The sequence below is a fragment of the Perca fluviatilis genome, chromosome 5, assembly GCF_010015445.1.
Source record: "Perca fluviatilis chromosome 5, GENO_Pfluv_1.0, whole genome shotgun sequence".
Lineage (NCBI taxonomy): Eukaryota > Metazoa > Chordata > Actinopteri > Perciformes > Percidae > Perca > Perca fluviatilis.
In genome coordinates this window covers 35,077,204-35,104,725 of record NC_053116.1, presented here as the reverse complement: position 1 = coordinate 35,104,725, position 27,522 = coordinate 35,077,204, and the positions used below count along the sequence as shown (strand labels likewise).

At 39.9% G+C, this 27,522-nt stretch overlaps 2 protein-coding genes across 6 annotated transcripts; one reads left to right on the top strand and one right to left on the bottom strand.

Moving 5' to 3' along the window:
* Positions 1-984: 984 nt before the first annotated feature.
* Positions 985-17,874, bottom strand: ikbkg (inhibitor of nuclear factor kappa B kinase regulatory subunit gamma). Of its 5 annotated transcripts, none has more exons than XM_039800643.1 (16): positions 17,486-17,874; positions 16,527-16,667; positions 14,932-15,197; positions 12,120-12,194; positions 11,909-12,010; positions 11,082-11,267; positions 9,502-9,563; positions 8,726-8,773; positions 7,565-7,667; positions 7,313-7,428; positions 5,666-5,818; positions 5,099-5,171; positions 4,865-4,999; positions 2,628-2,764; positions 2,145-2,221; positions 985-1,230 (listed from the first exon to the last, which is right to left on the bottom strand). In XM_039800643.1, exons 2-16 carry the CDS (start codon positions 16,663-16,665, stop codon positions 1,058-1,060), a joined length of 1,845 nt encoding a protein of 614 aa, XP_039656577.1. In that variant the 5' UTR covers positions 16,666-16,667; positions 17,486-17,874; the 3' UTR covers positions 985-1,057. The 5 variants fall into 5 exon arrangements, with proteins under 5 accessions (XP_039656577.1, XP_039656578.1, XP_039656582.1 ...); XM_039800644.1 differs by lacking the exon at positions 17,486-17,874 and adding an exon at positions 17,327-17,461; XM_039800648.1 differs by lacking the exon at positions 11,909-12,010 and having other exon boundaries at positions 17,486-17,873.
* A 404-nt stretch (positions 17,875-18,278) lies between these two features.
* Positions 18,279-25,927, top strand: tmed4 (transmembrane p24 trafficking protein 4). The gene is made up of 5 exons (XM_039800706.1): positions 18,279-18,536; positions 21,340-21,440; positions 21,523-21,648; positions 24,922-25,068; positions 25,197-25,927. The coding sequence occupies exons 1-5, from the start codon at positions 18,398-18,400 to the stop codon at positions 25,344-25,346; spliced, it is 663 nt and encodes a 220-aa protein (XP_039656640.1). The 5' UTR covers positions 18,279-18,397; the 3' UTR covers positions 25,347-25,927.
* Positions 25,928-27,522: the final 1,595 nt, after the last annotated feature.

The window sequence follows — 27,522 nt, the reverse complement described above, 5'->3', positions numbered from 1 at the left end:
TGTATTTTTTTCTAAATTATGTGATCACACTTTTTTGCTAATGTCCAACTACAATATTGAAAATCACACACACACACACACACACACACACACACACAACCACACACACACACACACACACACACACACACACACACACACACACACACACACACACACACACACACACACACACACACACACGACAAAACACAAGAAGGATTACTGAATTACTGATTTATTTTGTAAATCTTTAACAGTTTGAAACAATATTCTTTGCACCAAATGATCTATAATTACAGACAATATTCACACAAACTGTGAAGGACCCTCCATGTGCTTACCTTCAGAATGATAAATAGCTAGGTGCTACAGGTAAAGATAAAATAGAATTAGGGGCACAAACAGAGCTATGCTGGGTTAAGGGTCATGTCTAGCATCAGAGATGGTGCAATCAATGGTGTACACAGGCACAGAACACAGAGAATGGCTACTTTTTTTCAATAAGAGTAAATCCATCTCTAATACATAATAATACATGTTTGAGGTAATATAGACAGCAACATTTATGACCAAAACATATTTGAATATTTCTATGTTTTTTAAAGCTCACTAGGTTATTCACATCGTCATGTGTTTTCTCCGTTAAAGGGGAAAAGTTACCCCTCTGACTTTTTTTCCACCTTATGCATCAGATCATGTGCATCGGTGTGGCATCTAATAGGGAAGGCATGGGGAAAGGGAAGAGGGGAAATAAAAAAGAAGAAAAAAAAAAAAAAAAAAGGTGCCAGAATTTTTTTTTCTTAAAAAGAATGACGTGAAAAGGATGGGCTGCAGAATGGAAAAGCTACAGCAGAATTTGAATTCTTTGAGCACTTCTAAGAACATACCATGCTGATTATCTTCGTTTTTTTTTTTTTTTTTTTTTTTTTTTTTTTTTTAACCCTTTTTGCCCGCGGTTTTTTTTTTTTTTTTTTTTTTTTTTTTTTTTTTTTTTTTTGGGAGTGGACACAAGCTACGTCAAAAACGTAAATATGCTGTATATATGTCTGTATGTATGTGCTGAACTATGCCCATGTTACTGTATACAGTCCATGACATGTATCTGCAGCGTGTCCATATCTGGAGCCTGGTACTGACACTTAGGACAACATAAATCTGGCAGCTCCTCGGCTCCGACTGCCCCTTGATCACCGACTGGTATCAAACCCTGATTGCGGAACGAGGGGGCGGGGGGCACCGTGTTGAAAGCTGCAGCGGGGAAAGAAAGCATGTTAAAACAACTTATTACCAGAAAAAGCCATCTTGTCAGTATTATCATTACAGTAGCCCACTGCTAAAGCCATTTTCTTGTTTATGCATCAAACCGATGATAGGTAAAGCTTAAAGTAACCAAGCCAGCATATTTTCACATGTAAATAGGTGAAATAAGGGTTTATTTATTTTGTTGGATAAGTGGAAAGACACAACGATGATAAAATTAAAGTTTTAAGTAATATAAGTAAGTAATAAGTAATTTAAATAAAGTTTATTTAAATGGAGTCTGGTGGGTTTGGCGATGGCGATATTGAGGCTGTTTCCTGTTAAACATAAAGGATCTTACTATCTAACAAAAAGGTCTATCTCTGTAGGGATCCAGATTGTCGTCAGACACTTAGAATAATAATCTGAGCAGGTCAGTGGCAAAACCTCATTTTTTTTTTTAGTGGACGTAAATTAAAAAAGGTACGCAATCGCCCACAAACGTTACATTGCAGCTTGTTTCGCCGCTGCTGACTGCAGCTGTCTTGCTTAATACTGGACAAATTTCAAAGATTGTTGTTCTCATCAGTCACAAAAAAAAAAAAAACATGGGAAAATAGGGTCCAGGTTGAAAAATACCGAAGTTACTCTTTAATTAGAGCTTGAGAGCATAGAGAGGTCTGTGGGATAGTGGAGTAGATATCCTGTGACTCGAGTGAGAAAAAGTCCTGATCCTTGTTTTTACCGTAGTGACAGTAGAACCTTTGTTACAATTACTATTATTAACTATATAACCTATTATTACAATATGTACGTTTTCTGACATACTTCAATTCATGCATGAAAGACTTAAATGAGTAATACTTTACATCTACGCGCACATGTTTGGGATTGTGTGCATTTGTGTGTTGGTTGTAACGTACCTTGTGGAGGGGGAATGTGTGGGGCCCGTGTTGGAAAGTCTTCCAGGTGTCTCAGCTTCATTTGCTCCATACGTGCGCTGAAACAGAGGACAAAGAAAACTCTCGTGTTTAATCACACTTTAGAAGATGTCTAGAAATATCAATATTTCTTAATACGCGGAGGAAAAATGGTAGATACACCTCTGACTTCAGAAATGAAGGGTCAGTGTTGACAATGTGCCAACAGCCCTGCCTTTGATGACAGCAGCTGCAAAGCTGTAAACTAAGTGTAAAGTCAACTCGAGATGCTGAGGCAGCATCTGATTAGAGGGAAGGGAGCTTAGCACACAAGGACTATGTAACCCTGGATCAGAAATGACATGAACAGAGATTTGAAGTTCCCTTGAAATAGCCTAGCTCAACTAAGCTATCGACTGTGTCCACGTCTGCGTTGTGTGCTTTACCCCCCTTTCAGATATAACTTTTTTTTTATTATTATTTTACCGAGATGTGGCTTCCTGTTTGAGCATGTCAATCTCAGTCAGGGCCTGAGTCAGCTGATCCTGCAGCTCCTCCTTCTTCTGGTTCAGCTTCTCTCGCGCTTCTCGCTCCGCTAGGAAATCTGCCTTGTAGATCTCAGCCTGAGCAAAAACAAAGACAGTGAGAGAGGGAGGGAGATACAACGTTATTCAACAACTGCTATTTTGTTTCATTTACATGTACCTGGATTATACAAACATGCTCAAATGTGGGTGTGGCTAATACAGGCTGATTTGTGCGTAGCTGACAAGTGACTCATAGGATGGGCTAAATTTACTAGCCTGGCTCCGCCCTCCTACGTATGTCTGGGTTTTGCGGTATATTCTTGGGTTTTCTCCGGCCAAATCTTTACCGGTCCAATCAGCGAACAGAGGGAGCGGCTGAGAACGATGACGCTGAGGCCGTGCGCTAGTTTGAGTTGTAGTTCCGTAATGGCGGCGGAGAAAGATGCGAGCGAAGCCATTCGGTTCGTTGTGGCAACGCTGCCGAATATCCAGAAGTTAAAGCCCAAGCAAGATTCAAGCAAGTCTTTGCTGAGTTGTGTGGGTGGCCATGATGTCGTGGCCCTCCTCCCCACAGGGTTTGGGAAAAGTTAGATTTTCCAGCCCACTCCGTCAGTGGTGAAGGAGTTGGCTAAGGTTAGCGCTAGTGATGCTTAGCCGACGTCACGACCAAACGTTAGCGATTGGTTATGGCAGATCCAGAGTGGCTCTGGGCAGATCCAATAGTTTTAAACTTCAACAGAGTGCCCGCCTTCAAGGAAGTTTACACTTGTCAATGGAGAGAGGCCAGACTCTCTGAACAAATTAAATGAAATGTACCAGAGTCTGGTAGGACCAGGCTAATGTACCAGAGTCTGGTAGGACCAGGCTAATGGACCAGAGTCTGGTAGGACCAGGCTAATGGACCAGAGTCTGGTAGGACCAGGCTAATGGACCAGAGTCTGGTAGGACCAGGCTAATGGACCAGAGTCTGGTAGGACCAGGCTAGTGTACCAGAGTCTGATAGGACCAGGTTAGTGTACCAGAGTCTGATAGGACCAGGCTAGTGTACCAGAGTCTGATAGGACCAGGCTAATGGACCAGAGTCTGGTAGGACCAGGCTAATGGACCAGAGTCTGGTAGGACCAGGCTAGTGTACCAGAGTCTGGTAGGACCAGGTTAGTGTACCAGAGTCTGATAGGACCAGGCTAATGGACCAGAGTCGGGTAGGACCAGGCTAATGTACCAGAGTCTGGTAGGACCAGGCTAGTGTACCAGAGTCTGGTAGGACCAGGCTAATGTACCAGAGTCTGGTAGGACCAGGCTAGTGTACCAGAGTCTGGTAGGACCAGGCTATACCTTTACTTCCATGATGTTCACAATTACACTGTTTTGGGAGCCCAAAAGGTTCAGGACTAGTGTGATTTCAGGATTGGTAGATACCCTACTAGGGTAGGGCATTACTACATGACACTGAATCCTAAAGCTGAAAAGAACCTGTTACGTCTCCGCCTGCTATGGGCACGCGTTCCTGATATTAAATTGAGGCACTGCTCAGTTGATAACTGTTAGCCTACTACTACTACTACTACTACTACTACTACTACTACTACTACTACTACTACTTATATTGATTTAATTGAAGTGACATTTAAAAGGTTGCCAGGTTGTCTCTGAAACCGGAAATTTACATGTGAATATATATGAATGCCTTGTATGGAAATTGACATAAAATGAAAAAAAGAAAGTTTATGATGGTTTTATTTTGTTTTTGACTTGGTCTTCACACAGAATTTTTTTTTTTTCCTTCACATTTGTAGTTAGTGTGAGAGAGAGAGAGAGAGAGAGAGAGAGAGAGAGAGAGAGAGAGAGAGAGAGAGAGAGAGCGCCCATTAAACCTATTTTGCGTTATAACAGCGTTATAAATGTCGCTGCTGAAGAACAGACATTTGCTTCTGAAGCGTTTCCAGTGGACACTGCGACAGAGCCGCGACTGAGCCGGAGTGCAGCCAGCAAAATACGCACTGCCCTAACTGCACAGAGTTATGAACAGTGATGTGATTGCATACTGGTGTGTGAATAGTGATGCAATACTTAGCTTGAAAAAATGAACAAACTACAAAGTCAGGGACTACATATATTTAAACTGAACTGAACGTAACAATTGAAATGAACAAAGTGATTTGTGTGCAGATAGGCTCAACAGCTGTGTGACTGTACCTGTGCAGTGAGGACCGGAACAGTCTCCAGGGAGCCTTTTTGTTGCTCCACCTCCTCCTTCAGTTTATCAATCAGATCCTGCTTCAGGGCCAGCGCTCTCTCTGCGTCCTCTAGTCGGCTGCACAGATCCCCTCCCTGGAAGACAAACACACACACAGATCAATGCTAGGCCTGAATCCATAAGTAAGAGAGCAAAACTTATGATGGTAAATAAATGTTTAAATGTGTTTTTACCTCACTCTTCAGTTTAGAATCATAGTCTCTAAATAGACACGTGTAGGCATGCTGCAATTGTGTCAGTTTTTTCCTGAGAGGAAAAAAGGGAAACAACATTTTTCCATTTAGTATTGTATCGAATCTCAGATGTCGTGCTGGTCACAGTATTGAAGAATTTTGACCGAAACCCAGTAGCATTGATTACCACAGTGAAGCAGTTAACGTCACAAATGTAGAAGGAAACTGTATTGCACTGTTACAGACAAACTGTAGTCCCAAAAACTTTATTTTAATCTTGTGAGCAGAAGATGAGATAATGAAATTAAATTTCAATTAAAATGTGTTTTTTTGTGAACAAGTTAAAGTCTTGTTTGTACAAGATAAAAAAAATTATATTTTTTTGGGACTTCAGCATACATGATGGTCAATCTTGGTACTTAACAGGAGTTTCTATTTTGTTTCTATTATGTTCACTGAATGTTTAGTACAATGTGACAGGGTTACCTCACTTTTGTAATGCATGTGAAAGAAATCTTTCAATCTCTCGAATAAATCTTTCTAAATATCATAGCATGTTGAACCCACTTCTCCTCTGTGACGACATGTCTCTCTGTCTTCAGGGCCTGCTCCAGGCTCTGGGTCTGCAGCAGCAGCTTGTCCATGGCCACATGGTGCTGTTTCCTCTGCTGCTCCAGCTCCCGCTCTGCCACCTGCAGGGCCTTCATCTTATTGCACAGCCTACACACACGTAGAGTAGGGACAAACACATCAGCACACATGCACACCTACAGATGAAAAGTCTCTACATACTGTTGGTTAGAGGTGTCCCATCAGAATTGTCAAGTCTTGCCTAATGTCGACTAATCGTCGAATCGTGTGGGTGGGGGCGATGGTCGGTCACGGATCATGGAAAGTGAAACTTAAGTCTGTCATGGGGCGGTTGGATTTATTCACCCACTTTGAAAAGGTTTATTCAGTGTTTCCTCTATGTTGATTTTGTAGTTGCAGCCCACCATGGCAAAATTTCTGCCACCACGGTATCAGAAATAGGGCCGTACAAAAAATGTAGTCGCAGTTGCCTTTTAAATTATCCTGCTGACATAATGCACCCCGCATTGGTTGCCGCTCCCATTGCAATTTAACAACAAGTAGAACTATTGAGAGGTTACTGGGCCCGTCCAGTTTAACTTCACATACTGTTGTGTTGATGTAGTTTATTGTCAAAACGTTCGCTTTCTTCAGAGTCGACTATTAAACGAACAGCTCCACCAAAAACCTCACTGCGGTGGGTCTGTTCTAAGTGTAGATTGTTCGGACAGACCTGCCCCCACTGCAAAAAAAAAAATCCTAAAGGAAACACTGTTATTAAAAGCTTCAAAGATTCGCAGTGAGACAAAACCGATTTGGAGCGTTGCAGGGAAAAGTTGCAGCGCCCGCAAGCATAGTATATGGTCCGAGCGACCTAGAGTGACTGAAGGGAGCGAGCGTCGTTAAACACAGCAGTTAATCAGAGAAATTAAATGTTTTCGCTGTCTCATCACCAGAAATGCAGCTGTAGCAAGCATCTCTCTATCACTAATGCTATCAACATTCACACTGAGATGCAGCAAATGATATCCAGCTATGAAAAAGCCTGAAAGTCAGAAGTTTGGACAGAAGTACAGAGAGTCATTGTGCTATGAAGATGATACACTGTCTCATCTCATTGGCGTAAACTGCAGAAACACACTCGTCTCGGTCAGAATCTTTGGTCTACTCTGAACTGGGCTTTACGGCGCTGCAAAGATCAGTCCCTCCAGAAAAACGCGATTATGCGATCGCATAATTCAATGCATAATCAGCCAAAGTCCACATATTTATGCGGGGGCAAAATTTTTTCAAATACGCCGCACTTTCGCCGCATAAATTGCCGATTTCCGCGCAAAATATGCAGGGCTTGCATGATTTCATAATCCCCCGCATTTTCGTTGCAAAAAAGTCACATATATCTTAGTAGAAAGTTGAAAAATGTTGCATTTACTTCACACAAGAGCACATAAAATTGCATAAATATCCCGCATATTCCATCGCATTTTTTAAGAAAACGTGCCACATAATCAAGAATTTTTGCCTGCAACAATCACAAAAAAACTCTGACTGAAAGATTCGACTTTGAGACTGGCAGTCGAATCAGGCTCTTTCCATCAAAGGATCATCCCTACTACATGTATTCATGCTGACGTGACAGCTTACTTTTCTTCCAACATTTTGCGTTCATGCTCGCTTTTATCCAGGCAGCTCTGTCTCTCATTCAGTTCTCCTAAAAGGGAAGTTGCTTGAGCTTTCAGAGCCTCGCAGTCCTTGGCCAGCTGTAAAAAATAAAAGAAATCTTTCAGGTACTGGCCGTTACGGTTGATATTTTAGGGCTGCTTGCTTCAGTGCCACCATCTGTTACTTCAGTAGTTAGAAGATTTGAACATTTTTAAAAATCAAAGCGGTTGATACCTGCGCACAGTCCTTGTCCTTCTGTTTGAGCAGAGCTTCAGTTCTGTCCCGCTGAGCTGAACTCTTCTGCAAGTAATCAAGCTTCTCCTCCAACTCACGATACCTAATTTCCAATATAAACACATATGTGTTATTACAATATATGAAATAGGACTGAACGATTGATAATTCTTATATCAAAATTGCAATTTTAAAGAGTTTTAGCAAGAGTCACATCTTTGTTAAATTATAACTTACATAAAAACAATGTCTTTACAAGATGAATTAAGTGACAGTTTAAGCCACCGTCTGTTGATTTGAATAACTCGCTCAGCTGTTACTAATCACTGTTAATTCTGTACAGTGGTGGAAGAAGTATTCAGATCATTTAATAAAGTCAAATAAGCAATATCACACTACGATAATAGTAAAAAGTCACATATATATAAAAAGTACAGAGGTATTGCAAGTCTCGCTCTGTAAGTCTGTGATGCTAACCTTAACATTAGCTTAAGCAGCTACACAGTGCAGAACGTTTTAATATCAGATCATATTTAAATAAGGTTTAGTAATGCCAAGTAAAGTACTAATATAATATCTTAATGTGGGCTAAAATTATCAGTTATTCTACCTAAAACTAGGCAAGTTGACTTTTCTATAAAAAAAAAAGAAACCCTTTTTAGGATTATGCTTGGTACAGTCATGCCTTGTTTAATACAATGTAGACCACACATACAAGCCCTCGATTAAATTTATAGAAAATAATTATAATCTAATTCAGAATTGCAATATTGGTCTTAAATCATTCCACTCTACACTACATTTAAAAAGTGTTCTGTCCAATTGGGTTGGCTTGTATGCTTTTAAAGGGTAAGCTAACAAAAGGCAACTTTCAACACTTTAATACATAAAGACAGGAACTGCCAGTATAAAATTTAAATTCTATCACATATTCTTGTAATGATTTATATAATACAACATATGACAGACAAAGAAAATCAAAAAATGATGCCTTATTTGCACATAAACAATGGATAAAAAAATAAATAAAATATAGATGAAACAATCTGAGCACAAAAATATAGAGACAGGCAGGTGGCACCAGTAACAGGAAGACAGAACTGTAGAAAGGAGCCATGCACACAGTGAGAAAGAGAAAGCCACACAGAGCTGTGGGCTCACCTGCCCTGTGTGGCCTGAAGCTGCTCTGTGAGTTTAGCCAGGCTAGAGCTGGAAAAGGGAACAGAAAGAGAGGAAGGAGGGGGAAGACATCTCAGAAATTGAGCCTTTTTATTAAGCGGAAATTAAAAAAGCATGCTGGTGTCTTTATGCCAGAGAGCAGAATTGTCTGCAGATAAACAGTATAGTTAAAGGACAAATCCGGCGCAAAATGAACCTAGGGGTTAATAACACATGTACCGAGTCGACCGTTCTCTGGGATATGTTTTCATGCTATGCTATGCTTTCATCGAATGTGACCAGTTTTAGCACAAACTGCTAATTAGCTATTAACGCTAGTTGTCGGGGCAGAGTGTAAAGTAAAAAAATAAAATCACTATTTCTATACCACTAACAAGGCTCAAAATAGCATCACACTTCCACGGTAGCATAATGAGGGTGCCTACATGTAAACCGAAGCATTGAGAACTTGTAAGTGTACAGACAGGTTATTAAAAAGTTGGTTTATAAAGACTGTACCGTTCACTGTACCGTTTGTCGTTCGACCGGTCGTGACTGTTTTCCCAAGATATCCCAGAGATATCCCAGAGAACTGTCGACTCGGTACAAATGTCTTACTACTTCATTTTGCGATTGGATTTGTCCTTTAAGATTAATTCAACACCACTCAGTCCAAAAGCTGCTAATGACAACTAGTTAAAACACAGAAAGCCATTTTAGTGCCATTAGTTTCAAACAGTGCATTGAAGTATTTTGTACTAGGAGGGAAAATGTCCTACCAGTCAGAAGAGTGCTGTGCCTCAGAGCGATGTTGAACGACCTCCTCAGTAACATTGCTTGCCTGTAAAAACATTTATACAAGTCTTTAAGGCATTCTTAACATCTCAACATGTAACAAGCTACCCTTAAGGTAAGCTTAATTGTGTAAAGCTTAAATTTAATTGTGTCGTGGATTACCACTGTATTTATCTTATATTATCATTGGGTACATACTGTAATTGTCTCATTTGTAATTGTCTGATTTTATATGCATCATTCTAGTCCTGAAATGTTTTAAGCCTGGTTCAACCATGTAAAGTACTTTGTAACTTTGTCTTGAAAAGTGCTGCATACACAAATAATAATAATAATAGTAGGGCCTCATGCAAGAACCACTTAGACAAACACATTTGTTTTTAAGTTGCACTTGCATGTGTGAATTAAAAAACCTTGTCATATTAGACTGGCTCAGGTTTGCCTTGCACCAGCTCTTAATTATGCTGTTAGTTTTAGACTGCAGGGGGACTTCTTTTGACACACTGAGCTCCTCTTTCCTCTCTCTTTCCATCTGTGTGCATCCGTGTCCCAGAAATGCTTGTTACTAACTTAGCTCTGGGGAGCTTATTCCCCGGAGTCCTTATGTTTTTTTCGCCAGCAGTTTTCCTTGGATTAGGGTGGCTCCGAAACTATGGTTGCAGCTGTCGCCGTGGTCCTACTATTTAGTTTTATTTTATTTATTTACTACTATTTCTAGTCATAGTTCTATTATCTTTATTGTGACTGTTATTGCCACTGTTCATCACACCCCCAACCGGCAGCGTCAGACACCGCCTACCAAGAGCCCGGGTCTGTCCGAAGTTTCTCCTCGCCACTGTCGCAATAAATACTTGGTCTTGGGGGAATTACTGGAATTGTTGGGTCTTTGTAAATTATAGAGGGTGGTCTAGACCTACTATATCTGTAAAGTGTATTGAGATAACTCTTGTTATGTATTTGATACTATAAATAAAATGTAATTGAATATTCATTTTCTCGCATTTAGAATTTTCTCTCTGACGCTCACAAAATTCACAAGTGGTCCAGACTATCTCGTCCTCTGCTGCTTTGATGCTACTAACTCGTGAATATATACAAAATTAACTGAAGTACCACTTTAAATCGAAACAGACAGCTAGCTTGGTTAGCCAGAACTTTGCCTGAGAAGTGGATCCCCACGCAGTGAGCAACAGCTAATCCAGGCGGAAACCCACTTGTGTTTACTTTGTTTGGACTCGAAGACGAGTGTTAAAATGGTTTACAATGCTTGCCCCAATATTCATCGCTTGAGTCGTGTTTCCTGAATTCCTACAATATAGGTGACCAGACCCAGGTTGAAAAATACCAGAATTTTCCTTTGAAAGGGTTTGTTGAATCTGACTTGAAACACTCTTAAGAGTAAAGCTCACATAAAAAGTAAGAGAAAATGTTCTTGCATGAGCCACCTCAAGCTTTTTCTTGACCTAAAATTCAGAAATTCCCCTTTATTAACCACAGGTTTTTCTGTTGTAATGTCTATCCTGCTCATCTGCAGTACTACATCAATGCACAGGTTACAGGTTACCTGCGCCTGGGCCAGTTTGGCTCGTAGCTGGTCAATGCAGCGCCGCATTCGCTCTCGGTCTTTCTCTCCCTCTTCCCTCTCCCTCTCAAGCTCGTCATTCTTCATCCTCAGCTCTCTCATCCCTTCCTCCAGTTTCTCTTTGTGGCTCTTGAGCAACTGGAGGAACTCGTTGGCACCTTCCACGGGCTGCGGAGGGAGACACAAAAGTGAAAGAACCAGGGATGAATGGATGCAGGGAGGGATGTGAAGAGAGGAGGGGATTGGATAGAGAGAGACCCTGTTCACCCTGGGCTAGAGGACTAACACCAAGCAAAAAGTAGAAATATACAAAGACGTGAGAGAACGCAAACAGAGGTTTACAAAAGGAGAGAGAGTGATTAAAAAAAAAAAAAAAAGGGATACATTGGTGGATTAGAGCTGTGTGTTAATGCTGTGCTCCATTCAAAGTAAGACGGTGTCCAACTACTACTCAGTCCATGCTCCTGCTCAGAAATATGAGAAAAAAAAACATGGATGACCTCAAGATTTATATTGCCTAATGTAAAGCACAGTTGCCCATAACATAGCTGGTGCTGGTTTATTATTTAAACTTTATTCTTTTAATGCTGCATAGTGATTAGTGCCAGGTTTGTGTATTTACAGTTCTGACGTCGCAGGCCATCCCATGTTATTTTTCCGAGTAGAAAGTCAGGATTTCTAACCTCTGCCTGAATGCAATTAAAGTTAAGGTGGGGGGGAAGCATTTAACTAGAGGTGGGACGGCCACAGGGTAAGTGTAAGGGTAGGGGTCTGATTGGCGGTAAGCGGGATGTAGTGAGCATGCTCACCTTGCCATTTTCCCTGCCCATTATCTCCCCCCATACCTCTGAAAGTGAGGTGGAGGGAGAGGGGAGGGCGCTACTCAAGGAGCTACGCACACTTGCATCATCCTAGACACACAGACATACCGGTTAAATAACAAAAATAAACAAATACACCAGAACTGAAAATAAAAAATTAAAAAAACACTCCCGGGATCCAGAGTGTCATACATCTTACCAGGCTGCGAGGTGGCGTGGTCTGTGTGTGTTGATCCGACTCTTCGACTATCTTCTTCTCCCGCTGATCTAGTGTCTGAAACAAGTGGTTCCATTATCCACAGGAAACATTTAAAAAGCAGAACATCAATTCTTCAGCAGACGCAATTCTAATGCGCTTTCAAGTTGTTTTGCCCACATGTTTTACAAGCATACTAAATAGACGTTTCCTCATTTAGATGGAATGATTTGTGGCTGAAAACTTAATGGCAACCTTGTGTCGCCAACCCTCTCTGTGATGGCTCATTTTAAATGTCAATATAGCCGATGCCACTGCTCCTCTGCTGTCATTTACCTGTATTCATGGTTATTTTTTATAAATCATGATTTGATCACCATTGCAGCAGCTTTGGGAATGACTGCTGGTTAATATGCTGTTTATGAGCCTCAATCAAATCACTATTTTATACTTGCTCCCTAGAAACCGAAAAACAGAACAACTAGTATATTGTGAGTTACAAAAAACAGGTGATCACAGAGGGCAGGCGGGGACAGAACAAACAATTAAGCAATCTATGTTTGGTTGTTTGCCAACTGAAAAGAAGATAAAAAAGAAGATATGCAGTAGTTTTTTCCCCTTCTCTTTCCCCTCCATTCTTGTTCTCTCTACAGTAATTGCATTAATATAGATCTCATTAATTACAAACCAACAAAATAATTTTGCTGTGTATGTGTGAAGACAAAGTCAGTAATACATGAAATGCATCATAAAATATGAATGAAGTCAAATGCCAATGTACAGTATATTGTCAGTTACATGCATTCACAGGTGTTTGAAGAAAATCTGTCTGAACGGGCTGGGGCTGGGGGCAGATGTATCTCCCAGAGCAAATGAAACGTGAGCTTGTTCCCAGACTACCAAGCTGCTCCAGGCACATAAAGATAGTGGATTGGAGGAGAATGGAAAAGATCTCACGGTCCTGGTGGCCATTGGCCGTTTCACTAATTTCTGTGCATAGGTTTGTGAAGAAATAATTAAAGTTAACCTCCTAAAGTGCCTTAATATGATAATGACATTACTAAGAAGTTACATGTTTTTAGGAAATGTGGGTGTAGGTAAGGAAAAAGTGTAACTGTGCTCATGTCAAATGTGTGCGAGTATGCTTGAGTAGATAATCAATGGTGCTCTTTGGCAGTATGTGTGTAAGCTTGATTAGATCATTACCCTTACTGTTAACACATGATGAGCTGGTACTGACAGGTTACATGAGTATGGGACAGTGGAAAAATACAAAATACCTAGAAACAGGATGAGAGACATGGGTTGTGAAACAACTGTTATGGAGTGTGAGAAGTCATGTAAGAGTTGCATAACTTATGCTCCTCCCTATGGGAGCGACTGAAGAACCATTGGACCAGGAGAGTGCTAAGAGGCGTGGACACGCCTGAGCGCCACCAAGGGGGCCAAAAGGACCTGGCTCCAGCCAACCAATGGGAGAAGACTATGGCCGAGTAGAACAGTATATTAACTGTCTGATTTAGGGAGTCAGGGCCATTCTACGGAGTCCCAGGGTGAAGTAGGGTGGTCCACATCGATGTGTGCGTCATGTAATCCAGGGATCTTCAACAGGGGGTCCGGGACCCCTAGGGGTCCTCAGAGTCAATGCAGGGGGGCCTCAAAATTATTGTTAATTTTTTAAAGTTTTTTCAAAAAGTTGTAAAAGTCTTAACATGAATCCAACATATTATTAGCAAATATAAATCCCCACTGCTTACTGGCCGATAGCCAAGGTAGTCACTAAGGCCATCCACAGATGTGTGCCACATGTATGTTTAACATTAAAACATGATTTAGAAAATCATACCAACAATTATTAATCAGAATAGCTTATTATATGCAAAAAAAGGTATGTATAAAGGATTTAGGCTGCCCTGCACATTATTGTAGTTAATATGCAACTTTATTTTATGAAATATATGTAGTAGGGGGTCCCTGCTCCATCTTTCTTTCAGTTAAGGGGTCCTTGGCTTAAAAAACATTGAAGACCCCTGATGTAATCTTTTTGTTTTATTATTCCAACTATAATAAACCACCTTAAATGAGAGAAATGTTTGTCTTCTGTCCTGACTGACCAACTAGACCGCGTCAGGTTATGTGTACATTTTAAAATATTACAGGCTTGTGAGCTACATTTGTACTTGCCAGACATTACGTAAGTGCTTCTTAATGTGGCAAAATTACAGTAAATATTACTGTAGCAATAGGACTCAGCATGTAAATGGAATATGAGCACAGAAATAAATATATACAGGAAAAAAAAAACTAACCGGTGAAAAAGAGGTGAAACCTTCTCTGCATTCACATCAACACAAGATTATAAAATATAACACTGGAAGCTATGTAATAGTGGGACTCTCTGTTGATTGTAGGAGCAGACGATGCAAGAAACATTTGTGTGTGAACAGACAAAGTTTTATCTTATCTTATCTCATGTTATATTAACACTGTACTTATGTTTGTACTGTATTTATGTTGACACTGCACTACAATAGAATTTGTACAATCCACTGTTTTAGAAAAAATCTTTTTAACCTAATTGTACTTTTTAACCTAATCTCACTTACTTCTACTTAAGGTTTTATTTCTTACTGTAGCTATGTTACTTTATGTTACTCTCTCTTTTCTTACTCTATTTGACCTTAAATTTGACTGAGAGGAACTGCAACTTAACAATTTCACTGAGGGGATCAATAAAGTATTTTGATTCTGATTCTGATGTGTTCAAATGTGTGTGAATATGAGGAAGCAGATGTGTGACTCTCAACTAGCTAACCTGTGGTCCGTCCAGGGGTCTGTTCTTCGCTGGGCGGCCCTGCAGGTCTTCAGTCTGGCTGGAGCTGCAGCAGTGGTTTGAGGAGGAGGCTGGTCCGTTTACCAAGCCCTGTAAGGAGTGGTTTTCCTGCGCCAGCCTCTCCACCAGGGCCCTGGCCTCCTGGAAACGACAGCTGAGAAATTCTCGGTCCCCTCTTGTCTTCTGCTGCCATCCCTCCATCTCCTCACAGCGCTGACGTAAGGCTAGGTTGCTCCGCCGCAAGGCCTCTGGAGGACAGAAGGTAAAAGGAGAGGTAGGAGATTGATAGATCATACAGAGAAACTATTTCAACAGTAACTTTTGACAAGTAATTTTAAAATTATCACTGATTCTGTAGTCTTGCATTGTCAGACCTATCTCCACAGCACTGCGGAACTGATTCTCCAACCCTCAGATCTTAAAAGGTAATCAGTAAAATTATGAAATAAAATCTAAAAACGTATTGGTAACCAGCGGAGAGCCTAAAACAGGACTGATATGGCCTTGTCTTTTAGTATTTGTTCAAATCCGACCAGCTGCATTTTGAACTAGCTGAAGACGCAAGATAGTTTTTTTGGCTCAACCGTGAATACAAAGAATTACCATAATCTAACCGAGATGAAATAAAACATTATGTATGACCCCCTCCTGAGATCAGGAGAAAAGACCAGATTTTTTAAAATGCTCTTCAATTGATAAAAAAAAAAAGATTGAAAGTAAAGCTGCAAAGATTAATCCATTACTTGTCAATTATTAAATTAATCGCCAACTACTTTGAAAATTCTCTGATTCCAGCTTGTTAAATGTGAATATTGTTCTAGTTTCTTCTCTCCTCTGTGACAGTAAACTGAATATATTTGAGTTGTGGACAAAACAAGACATCTGAGGACGTCATCTTGGGCTTTGGGACTGATGGACATTTTTCATCATTTTCTGACAATTTACAGACCAAACAACTAATCGATTAATCGACAAATTAATCGACAGATTAATCAACACTGAAAATAATGGTTAGTTGCAGCCCTAATTGAAAGAATTTTGTAACACGTTTTTCACTGTCAAATATTACACCCAGGTTTCTGGTTGCAGGTTGGACATTTAAAGACAGTGAGCAGACTCTTACAAAGTTAGAGCAGGTTGGTATTGTGTCAACATATCGAAGCATCATTGAGAAAGGCACTGAACCCCAATTGCTGCCAATGGGCAGCCTTACATGGTAGCTCGCTGCAATGGATGGGAGTGTATGTGTGAATGAGTAAATTGTATAGCGTTTTGGATAAAAGCACTATAAAATTGGAGTCCATTTACCATTTAAAGGCTGCTTTACTGTAATGAAAAGCTCTACTTTTGTATTGACAGTATTACTAAAAATCCCTAAAAATTTCCTTAGAAATCACCAATTAACATTCCAATATTTTTACCATATTCTGTACCAGCTTTCTGTTAAAATGTTCCATTTCATTCAAGCAACAATGCCCAGCTCGAGCATCAAATGCAAATATATGCCATACTTTTAGTGGAGTAAAAATGTCTTTATTTCTTTAAAATTATCTTTTAATTAAGGGAATACATCCTACCTCTAAGTTGCTGGTTGTCACCCAGCAACCTGGTCACCACTTCATTTGCAGCCAGCTCTGGTGGGACCCTGAGGGTCCCGCCACTCTCTTCTCCTGACATGTCCCACTGCATTGGGCCATCAGGCTGAGGCTGCACCATCCCTATAGAAAAAATAAACATGCAGATTATTATTATTAGATTAATATCTACACATACACACCTCCTTAGGCCATAATTAATGCGGAACATCACTGCACAAACAACAATTCCCGTATTGTGTCCCGTGGATGCATTTCCCTTAACTTGAACCTAACCTCCTAAACCAAACAGTCGTTTTCTGCGATGCTCAACCGGTCCTGACCCCGAGCTAACTTACCATAAACCTAATCAGTTGTCTCTGCTACGTCTGACCGTGGCCTTACATAAGCCCTAACAAGCATACATCTAACGGGACGGAAACAGACTCCGATACAGAAGACCCGCATTCATCTTCACCACCTATTCTGACACATGGCATACCACGCCTCATCCCGTTAGGCGGCCTGTTAACTTTCTCTTTCAGTTTAATTCCTCGTCATCCTGGTCCATTTTACGTCTGATGAAGAGGCCGCCTGGCCTGCTAGGCTTTTGTTTAAAGACTCAATGGTGAAGTGTCAGTACTGTTATTTGTGCCTTATAGCCTAGATACAGGTATCTGTGAACAGGACGAAAACATTACGTCATTCCCAATACCATGAGACAGAGAGCTCGACTAAAACACATAACGTTAGCTTGTTTTATACATTTGTTTGACATACATAATAAGCAGAAATAAAACTACCTGTCGTCAATTTGAACTGCTGATATGACGAAAAGCACGTTACGTTACCGGTTGCTTTCTTCTTCCCCGCTCTAAGACAGGGTAATATCTGTGTTCAGTAACGTTAAACTGCTAACGTATGTAATAACGTTAACGTTACAGGTGCGAAAGTCCTCTTACCCTCTCTTCTTTTTCAGTGTTGGTGTCCGGAATAACAGGCGACCAAGCTGTCGGTCACATACAACCTGTCAGTAAGCGTAACGTTATCTATTTAACGTTAGCCAACGTTAGAACGCTAGCTGATGCTAGCTAGCTAGATAGCTAGCGACGTAGCTTTGGAGCTAGCTAGGATCATTTAGCAACCAGTAGCTGGGTTTTCTGAGGCACTTGTTGTCTGGCATAAACATCGACCTACAGCAACTGTATTATCTTCCGAACGCCAGTTTGCGCAGTTTTGTAACGTTAGCAATATTAATAAAATATACGTGTTTTGAGGTTGTCTGTCAAAACCGAGTCGAGTGTTGTTAGTTAAGGAAATATAGCTGGGCTTTTCTCACCCTGAGCTCAGCTTCTCAGGCACCACTTCCTCTCAGGCTGGAAACAACCTTTTTTCTAAGTAGAAATTGTAAAACAATATTTGGTAAGTGATACATCACAATGTAAACATAATTAAATAAAACAAAATAGCAAAGATGTATCTTCAATTATGTCCTGTAGTTTTGTTTTTTGCTGTTTGTGTTAGCTAGTACTCTCAGAAAAAAACACCACTATGTGGGCTGTGTATTAATACATTTATATTTATGGATAATTAATGGATTTCTGCATCGTACACTTTTCTAATAGTAGCCTAAAACTGCGACCTTGTCTTAAAACTATGCATGCTGTTGTCTTTCACATACATTTTTCTCTTGTGTAGGGTACATGGATGTATTAAGAGAGCTGTAGGGAAGTTAGTGCTGCCTGACAGGCTAAACTCAGGGAAAAACAGTCCCGCGTCGCAGGAAATCCCCTTCCTTCTTCCGCAGTGGGGGATGACGTCATCTGGCTGCAGCATCAGAGCTTTGCTGATGTGCGCAAAGTGAAAGAAGCTACATGATGCTCTTTATTCCTGCTGCTGGAGTTGTTTTAATACTAGCTTGGATTCATCCAAGTTACGCGCTCTATTTCCACATAGGAGAGACGGAGAAAAAATGCTTCATTGAAGAAATTCCAGACGAGACCATGGTTATTGGTAAGTCATTGTTGTGGGGTCGTTAGCTTGACGTAGCTAGCTAGCTAGCAAAAGCGAACAGCTGTCCCCAGTAAATATGCTGCAATGAATATGGCAGTAGTAACGACAAACAATGCTTGGCGGTGTGAAGAAACGTCTAATTAATTGTATTTAAGCGCAAACATTGACGTTTTGTTGTAAGCTTTTGTTGCTGCTGGTTAGCTTCAAAGTTAATGTTAGTATTGTTAGCGAGCGATAGCTAACAGTTAACGTTACCTCTGTCTGTCTGAGGGGCGGGGCGCTAACGTTACAAAAGAGCACCTGTGTGTGTGTGTAGAGGATACAATTTTGGTCAAACAGTTCCAAACTTAATGTGTTAAAGAAAGAAGTGGTGCTATGTATTATGAAAATTACTTCATGAAGAAACAAAATGCTATTGAAACTTTAATATTGTGCTTGCTACTTAATGTTTTCAATCAATTTATTTTCTAATCTTTGTTTATTTAATTTTTTTTCTATTCGTTTGTTTTTATGCTTATTCTTCATATTTCTGTATATTTTTACTACTACTTAAAAAAAGTGATGTTTTTTAACATTTAAAGTTTAAATAAAATGTACAAAAAAAATAGTTTTAGCATGTGACTCAGATTTGAAGTATAACTACTACACCTATGTAATAAAGACATACAGGAACTATTAACTACTTAACCATTTAAAGCAGGGGTCTTCAACGTTTTTTAAGCCAAGGACCCCTGAACTGAGAGGGAGACGGATCAGGGACCCTCTACTGCATATATTGTATAAAATTAAGTTGCATATTAACCTGGGCCTTCAATAACTTGTGGGTGGCCTAAAGACTTTACATATATACATTTTTACTGCAAAGAATACAAAACCATTAAAATTAAATAAAAAAAAAACGGTTGGCATGATTTTATAAATCATGTTTTATTGTTAAATGTGGCACAGTAATGTTAGATCTTTAGGAATAACTGTATCTGTGGGTGACTAAGCCTATCATCAATGTGTTTTTTCACAAATAGACTGATTTATATTTGCTTATAATAATAGGTTGGATTCATGTTAAGACATTTTAGTTTAAAACAAATATAAATAATTTGGTGGCCCCCCCTGCAGTGACTCTGAGGACCCCCTGTTAAAGATCTCAGATTTAAAGGCAAACTCATCCACTGGAAGGGCACCCTGGAAGAGCAGAGGCTCTTAATTGTTTTTCAGCCTACATAGAAAATATAGGGACTGCCTCATGGATGCCCCTTGGAATAATATGATGTAGCCAATTTTCTTCACACTTCTATAGTCTTTCTTATGTGAAAGAACAACCCAACAGACATGAATTAGCAAGATATTAGACATGTATTAAACATACATATATGCACTTTCTCAGAGTTATAGTTTGTTAGATAAGAATGTAATCTATGAACATTGTAGATTTAAACATTTAAAAACATTAGTTGAACTACTGTGTGAAGCCTTTTGTAAAACAAACAAGGTATATCATGGTCATTTAAATATATTTTATATCATTTTATATTTAGTGATTTGAAAATCATGAATTATGATACTTTGAACCTTGAACTGCATTTGATATTCTCACAGTTAGGCTATTATTTTCAGCCATTGCTTTTTGTTTATTTATCTTTGCCTTTGTTTTACTTTTCATATTTTATGTGTTTTTATTTTTCTGGCACGCTAGGTTACATTTTGTTTAATACCCCCATAATTCCCTTTTGTTATGTACAGTACCAGTCAAAAGTTTGGACACGCTTTCTTATTTGGGAAAGCGTGTCCAAACTTTTGATTGAATTGGGCCCTGTTTACACGATGACGCTCGCGGGTGAAAAATATTTTATCGGATGCACCTTTCGTTTATACGGCGACGGCGTTTTTCTCCAAAAAATTAAACCGCCCTACAGAGTGGAAATCTTAAAAACGCTCCACCGTTGCGTTACCGTCGAAAGGGTAAAAACACGAAAGTCTGAAGACAGCAGTGTGGAGAGAGAGGAGAAAAAGGCGTCCAGGTAGACTGTTGTTACAGAGTAGGCTCCAGTTATCTGAAAGATTTTCAATGTAATGGCTCAATATTTAAATGATTTTGACAATGTGGATAATGGTTGTTATAGTTCGATGACCACATGTAGGCTGTTCATTTGAGCCAGAGTAGGCTCGAACGTTGCCGAGGGAGGGAGGGAGGAGGAGGAGGAGGAGGAGGAGGAGGAGGAGGAGGAGGAGGAGGAAGGGAGGGAGGGAGGGAGAGGGAGAGAGAGAGAGAGAGGCCAGTGGGCAGAGGAGGGTCTGCTTCAGCCTCCTCTGCCCACTGCCTCTCGCTCTCAAGCAGCCGCTGAAGGGCTGCGAGGCTCAGGGTATTGGTAGTGCTCCCGTGGGTGCTGTGGCTTATCATGGTTGACTATGCTGGTCATCATCAGACAAACATGCAACTCCACCTCCTCGTCTTTCCAGACAAGCTTTTGTTGTTGGCTTCGACATGTTTTGGTTTCGCGCTACTAGGGAGAGAAGTAGAAGGAAGGTTCTACGCAGGCGCGCTGCCTTGGTGGTGTTGCGTGGCAGTGCCACCTAGCCGCCTGGCGTGCATACTACATCAAATTTCACACACTTTTGCGTCCCCATATGCACGCAGATTTCCCCCCAAAACTCTCGTCTAAATGCGGAATAAAAAGTGAAAACGCAACGCCACTTTTGCGTTTTCTCTTCAGATCGTTTCAGTCTAAACATAGCCTTACTCTCCTATGAATGATTACTGGAGTTCCTTATGGCATATGTGTATGTTGCTTTTCCTGTCTGACAGGAAAATACAGGACTCAGCTGTGGGACAAGCACTCCAATTCATTCCTTGCAGCCACTCCTGGCCTTGGGATGCATGTGGAGATCAAGGATCCAGATACAAAGGTAAGGACAGAGGAGGTGGTATTATAAAACACACCCACATACATAGAAATACAATCTAAAGATTTTGTCTTGTCTCTCCCAGATTATCCTCTCTCGTCAATATGGGTCAGACGGACGGTTCACCTTCACCTCCCACACGCCTGGAGAACATCAGATCTGTTTGCACTCTAACTCCACCAAGATGGCTCTGTTTTCAGGAGGAAAACTGGTACGAACGTAGTCACTGCTTTGATTGTTTACCGACTGACCAGTTCTTTTCCATTTAAAAATGTTTCACAGAAACGTTCAATGTATTCACACCAGGGTTATTATAGTAAACTAAAATAAGCGGTAAAAAATGTTTTTAGTGAACTGAAATGAAATAAAAACTAAAACCTTCAAGAAAAACTAAACTGAAACTATATTTCCATGGTTAAAAAAAACTAATAAAAATGAGCCTAAATTATTTCAGTTTTAGTTTTTTTAGCTTTAAAGTAGTGATGCACTGAAATGAAAATTCTTGGCCGAAACCGAAAAAAGAGGAAGCCAAGACCGAAAACCAAAACCAAAACACAGAAAGAAATTAAGCCAATTACTAGTAACATTGCATTTATGGCTATGACTGTGTACTAACTTTACTAAAATCAAGACATTGCAATTGTATAAATTAATATTAAAGTTTAATTAAAAAAATATCTAGCAGAAATATGGCTACAATCTGATAGTCACATACAGTATATAGTAGCCTAAGAACAGAATAGCTTACCTATTGTTGTTGTTGTTGTCTCAACCTCTTTGCTTAGGAGACGCTTTGCAGATGGATCGGGTACTGACACACGTGCAGGTCGCGGTTTATGTTTGCGTCATCACAACATTTCGGCCGTATTGTTTCGGTGATAAAAGTATTTTGGCCGAAAACCGAAAATGCCCTCTTGGGCCATTTTCGGCCGAAAATTTTTGGTGGCCGAATATTCGGTGCATCCCTACTTTAAAGGTGCACTATGAGTTCCTGCATGGTTTCAGCGCAATTTCATTTTTGTCTCAAACCCCAACACAGGGGTCGTAAAACGTCAAACAAACACTACCCTCCCCTAAACATCTAGTAGGTGATTGGCTGGAACGTGGTTCGTTGTATTTTGGTGCACAGCCTGTGCCCCTAGTGTTTGATTGGTGTTTACAACCACTGTGTTGTCTCCCGAGACCGGGCTTTTTCACAGTGTGTTCAGGGGGCAGGCAGCTAGCGGCTCAAGGAGAGATGCCTACGATTTTAGACAAAAATTACATTGTGCTGAAACCATGCAGGAACTCATAGTGCACGTTTTAATGTATTATTACTGGAAAAAAAAAGGAGACCGCATAATTTCCGCCAACTCTTGTGACATTGATCCACAGAAACTAAACAGACTTGGCATGCTCATGCACATTAAAGTAGCGCAAACATGAAACATCATGGCCATTCTCCAACCGTGTATATGCTGTATGTATGTATCTACATACTTCTGAGACATTATACCTGGCCCTAACAAGAACAAGCTACTGTAAAACTAAATACATAAAAACTAAAACTAAACCTTTTCTGAAACTAATTAGCAAACACATTCTGAAAACGAACTAAGATTGAACTAAAATGAAATCCAAAAGGCAAAAAAAAATAAATGAATTGAAAATTCAAAACTGTTACAGCCTTGATTCACACTGGGACCTTGACAAAATGACTTGCGTGTTTTTTGTGTAACCTGACATCAACCAGGCCTCATTGTTCTCATTGAATTAAACCCTCCAGACCAGTGGCTCTCAAGCCTTTTTCAACAACGTTCTCAGTATTTTTTTTTTTTTTAAGCCATTTACCCCCTAACCAGCGCAAATAATTTTTGGTAGAAAAAAAATATATAAAGAGGAACAATACATTGATGTCAGCGATAGATTTACTAAACAACAGCCTTGTACCTGGAAAACATTTAAATGCTAATGAAAAAAGGCGACAAAACCCCCCTGACAAAACCTTGAAAAAAGACGGTAGAAGGAAGCAAGGCAAGAATAGGTCGAAAATAGTAATAAAAACAGTAAAAAAAGAAGGAAGGCAACACTAGGGCGACAACAGTGACAAAATTCAAATAAGCGAAAAAAACAAGTTACAAAAACTTTGAAAAAAGAACTACAGCCTTGTAACTGAAGCACATTTTGCAAAAACTGTCACGTACCCCCTGCAGTCCTCCACAGTACCCCTAGGGGTACACGTACCCCCATTGGAGAAACACTGCTCCAGACTAACCTGATCCTAATCGCTTTGCTTCACCTCAGACAGTTTTACAAGCAACCTGACACTCTACTGCTGCACTGTGAACATGACTCAGTTTGATCACATTTTGACACGGGGTGCATTCAAGCGTGAAGGCCTACAACTCTTCTGCTTTGTTTATGGCTCTGGTTTTTCCTTCCTTTATGTTGCTCTGTGGCAGTGAACATCACACCGTTTTTGTCTTTACAAGTCTGTTTTTTTATTATTGTGAATCGATGTGATCTTAAGCCAGACTTGACTTAGTTTGATCATATTGACGTAGTTTCTTTTGTCTAATTCAAGACAGGTTCTGCCTTTTTATAATGAAACACACACCGCTATAAGACAATTATCATTTCTTTTCAAGGTCCAATATTATAAAAAGCGAGATACCATGTCTTTTTTTAATTATAAAAGCAGGTGGAGGTGCTATATTAATTATGTGAAAGTATCAAAATGCTCAATCTACAGATAAATGCACACAGCCAGTATTCAGAAACTGTGCCTTTAAACGAGCCATCAGGACTTTGGTATGGTTGTGATGTCCCAACTATACTATATATAGGTAGAAATCCAAATGCATGTATATTTAGACAGTATGTGTGAAAATAATGTGTTTTCTGAACATTAAATAATAATAAGGGCTCATATTATGCTCATTTTCAGGTTCATAATTGTATTTAGAGGTTTAAATGGTTTAATTTTCAAAAAACACCATATTTTTGTTGTACTGCACACTGAAGCAGCTCCTCTTATCACCCAGTGTGTTGAGCTCTCTGTTTTATCTACAGAGTGAGGCATCTCACTTTGTTCCATCTTTGTTGGGATTCGCACATGCGCAGTAGCTAAGGACTACTAGCCAGTCAGAAGCAGAGTATGAGGGCGTGCCACGCTAGCAGCTAGGCGAGCATTATAACGTGCGTTACAAAGTGACGCACGTTCATCACAGAAGTAAAGGCTGGACTACAACAGAGCTGTTTGGAGCAGTTTGTGAACAGTGTTTTCTGTTGGAGATGGTAAGTCCCTTTGGGCTTTTTCACTTTCTAAACCTATAACGTGCACAAAAAAATATGTATAACACAATACAGTGCACTTTTAAGTCATGTAAACATGTTCTAGTAGAAACCCAAAATACAAGTATGGACCTGAAAATGAGCGTGACATGGGACCTTAAATGCACGTAAAAGCACGTAGATTTCAAATGCCGTCTCCCTAATGTTGCAGAGAGTGCATCTGGATATTCAGGTGGGAGAACACACCAACAACTACCCCGAAATTGCAGCTAAGGACAAACTCACCGAGCTGCAGCTGCGAGTCCGACAGCTGCTGGACCAAGTCGAACAGATCCAGAAGGAGCAAAACTATCAGAGGGTCAGTAAAAAAAAAAAAAAAAAAGTACACCCAAGTAATGTGTGCGATGACGTTGATTTGGTCCAGTTTCTGTTAATGCCATTAGACCGCTCTAGTGACTCCAATGTGCGTCGTGTCTCTTTTAACAGTATCGCGAGGAGCGGTTTCGCATGACGAGCGAGAGCACCAACCAGCGTGTTCTCTGGTGGTCCATCGCTCAGACGCTCATCCTCATCGTCACCGGCGTATGGCAGATGAAGCACCTCAAAAGCTTCTTCGAGGCCAAGAAACTGGTGTGACGTCTGTCTGAGCAACGGCGGCATTCGCAAACGACATCAACGACGAGGAGACGGACTTGACTGAGCGGAATGGAGCGAGACAGAGAGAGACGCCCACCGTGGTCTTAATATCGGCCACGAATGGCACGAGATAATTCAGAGGCAGTTATCAATCGCGGGCAATGCGTCTTTCCTCGTAAATGTTCTAGGCTATTGTTATTTTACAACACAGTAGCACAGCATTCAGACTGCCTTTTGTTGTCGTCGTCGTGTTTGTTGTGTTCTCTTGACAACACTGGACATTTTTCTATCTTCCTTTTTCAAGAAGAAGCAGAGACAACATTAGTGAACTGAGATTGTTTTCATGGTCAAATGTTAAAGCTCTTACCAGTAATGGGTAGTTTATTTATACATGATTTTACAGTATGTAGTCAATTTGTTTGTCGTTGTTGTCGCCCACTTTTTATTTTCAGGTTGTGTAACTTCTAACCTTATTGATTCCTTAACCCTCCTGTTGTCCCCGGGACCCATTTTCTAAGTTTCTATATGAGAAATTTGAGTTTCTTTCAACCAAATTGTCAAAAAAGAAATAAAAAAAAAAAGAACATTGATGGTTCCCTGCAACGCTCTTTAAAAGTAAAATAAATGATCAGTTCACTGCTTTCATTGAATTTGGATGATTTATTCAAGTTTATAGCATTTGGAGAGAAAAAAGAACGTTGAAAAAAGCTTTAAAAAAGTCAGAAAAGGTAAAAAAAAAAAAAAGTCAAAAGGTTACAAAAACAATGTAAAAAGTGACAAACGGTGGGGAAAGCAACAAGTGTTGAAAAAGATGACCAAAACGTTGAAAACAAAGTTTTGTATTATAAATTTCGACCCAGAAAAACCAAAAGTTGCATGGTCGACGGGAAGACAACACAAGGGTTAATCACCAACGCTTTACTTTAACCCTCGCATTTAGCATGTGTAAGCAGTCTACAAACCCTTAAAACATGGTTTACTACAGAGTAATACAGTTGGAAGCAGCGTTGAGGACATTTTAAGTGTCTATTAATGTATTCATGAACAATTATAACCTCCCATTTAGCATTCGTAACTGGTTAAGAAACTGGTTAATTATTCATAAATACGTTTAAAGGTCCCATGGCATCAAAATGTCACTTCATGAGGTTTTTTAACATTAATATGAGTTCCCCCAGCCTGCCTATGGCCCCCCAGTGGCTAGAAATGGTGATAGGTGTAAACCGAGCCCTGGGTATCCTGCTCTGCCTTTGAGAAAATGAAAGATCAGATGGGCCGATCTGAAAGAGGTTCAGAATGAGGAGTTCAAAGTCTACTTACTAGTTTTCTTCCTGAGCTTTCAGCCTCATCGGGTTGCCTTCAACCGCTTATGTAAAGAAGATATATTTACAATATAATACTTCATTACATAAATGCAACTATAGTTAAAATAATACATCTAATTATATTCATACATTATAACTCACACATCTGTTTATACACCAGGCGCAAATGCTTCACAGGAGAAGTCATAATTGTTGACTAATAAATGTAATTCTATCCACTTACAGCTAAATGTTGAAGTGTTTATGTAATGCTTATTAATGTGAAATGGAAGGGTCAAAATGTGAGGGTAACCACGCATCCTTCTACCGACTGTATATAGTTTCCAGCTAGAGTTCAGTTTCCTGTACATTTTACCAGAGCTAAGTCCGTAGATCCAGTTTGTTATACACATCTATTAATAACAGGGTTCTACTGTATGTTGTCCATAACAGGTATAGTGGATTGACTGCCCTGTTCATTTTCTAATGCCTTTTACACTGATTAAATGCCTCTTTCAGTTCTTTCCAATTGTGTCACCAGGTGTTTTTGTTTCTTTAGTGTCATGGAACGTATTTGAGCAGTCGTGGCCTGTTTTATTGCTGAGCTTAAGCCAAATTCACTTTCATTTCAATTAGCTGTTGTGGTTTCCATTTAGTAATGCCAGGCAGCATTGTAATACTTTAGCAAATTCTGTTTATTCAGATTCATAATGAGTCATTTGAAGGGACTAGAGTAGGTCAGTGGGTTCACTTAAACAAGGCCGGCTTCTTTTTTTTTTTTTTTCCTGAGATGCAATTCAGGCATTAAACTCTTTAAAGTTGAATTATCACTCTAAAAATGATTCTAATTTCCACAGTGGTCGAGATGTCAT

What these genes read in the sequence shown, in the direction of transcription:
- tmed4 (XM_039800706.1), top strand. Translation starts at nt 18,398, where the DNA reads ATGATGCTCTTTATTCCTGCTGCTGGAGTTGTTTTAATACTAGCTTGG. An exon ending in AGACGAGACCATGGTTATTG is followed by an intron (nt 18,537 to 21,339) that starts GTAAGTCATTGT and finishes CCTGTCTGACAG; the next exon opens with GAAAATACAGGACTCAGCTG. An exon ending in TCAAGGATCCAGATACAAAG is followed by an intron (nt 21,441 to 21,522) that starts GTAAGGACAGAG and finishes TGTCTCTCCCAG; the next exon opens with ATTATCCTCTCTCGTCAATA.
- ikbkg (XM_039800643.1), bottom strand. Translation starts at nt 16,665, where the DNA reads ATGGTGCAGCCTCAGCCTGATGGCCCAATGCAGTGGGACATGTCAGGA. An exon ending in GCACAGCACTCTTCTGACTG is followed by an intron (nt 8,774 to 9,501) that starts GTAGGACATTTT and finishes TCCCTTTTCCAG; the next exon opens with CTCTAGCCTGGCTAAACTCA. An exon ending in AGGACAAGGACTGTGCGCAG is followed by an intron (nt 7,429 to 7,564) that starts GTATCAACCGCT and finishes TATTTTTTACAG; the next exon opens with CTGGCCAAGGACTGCGAGGC.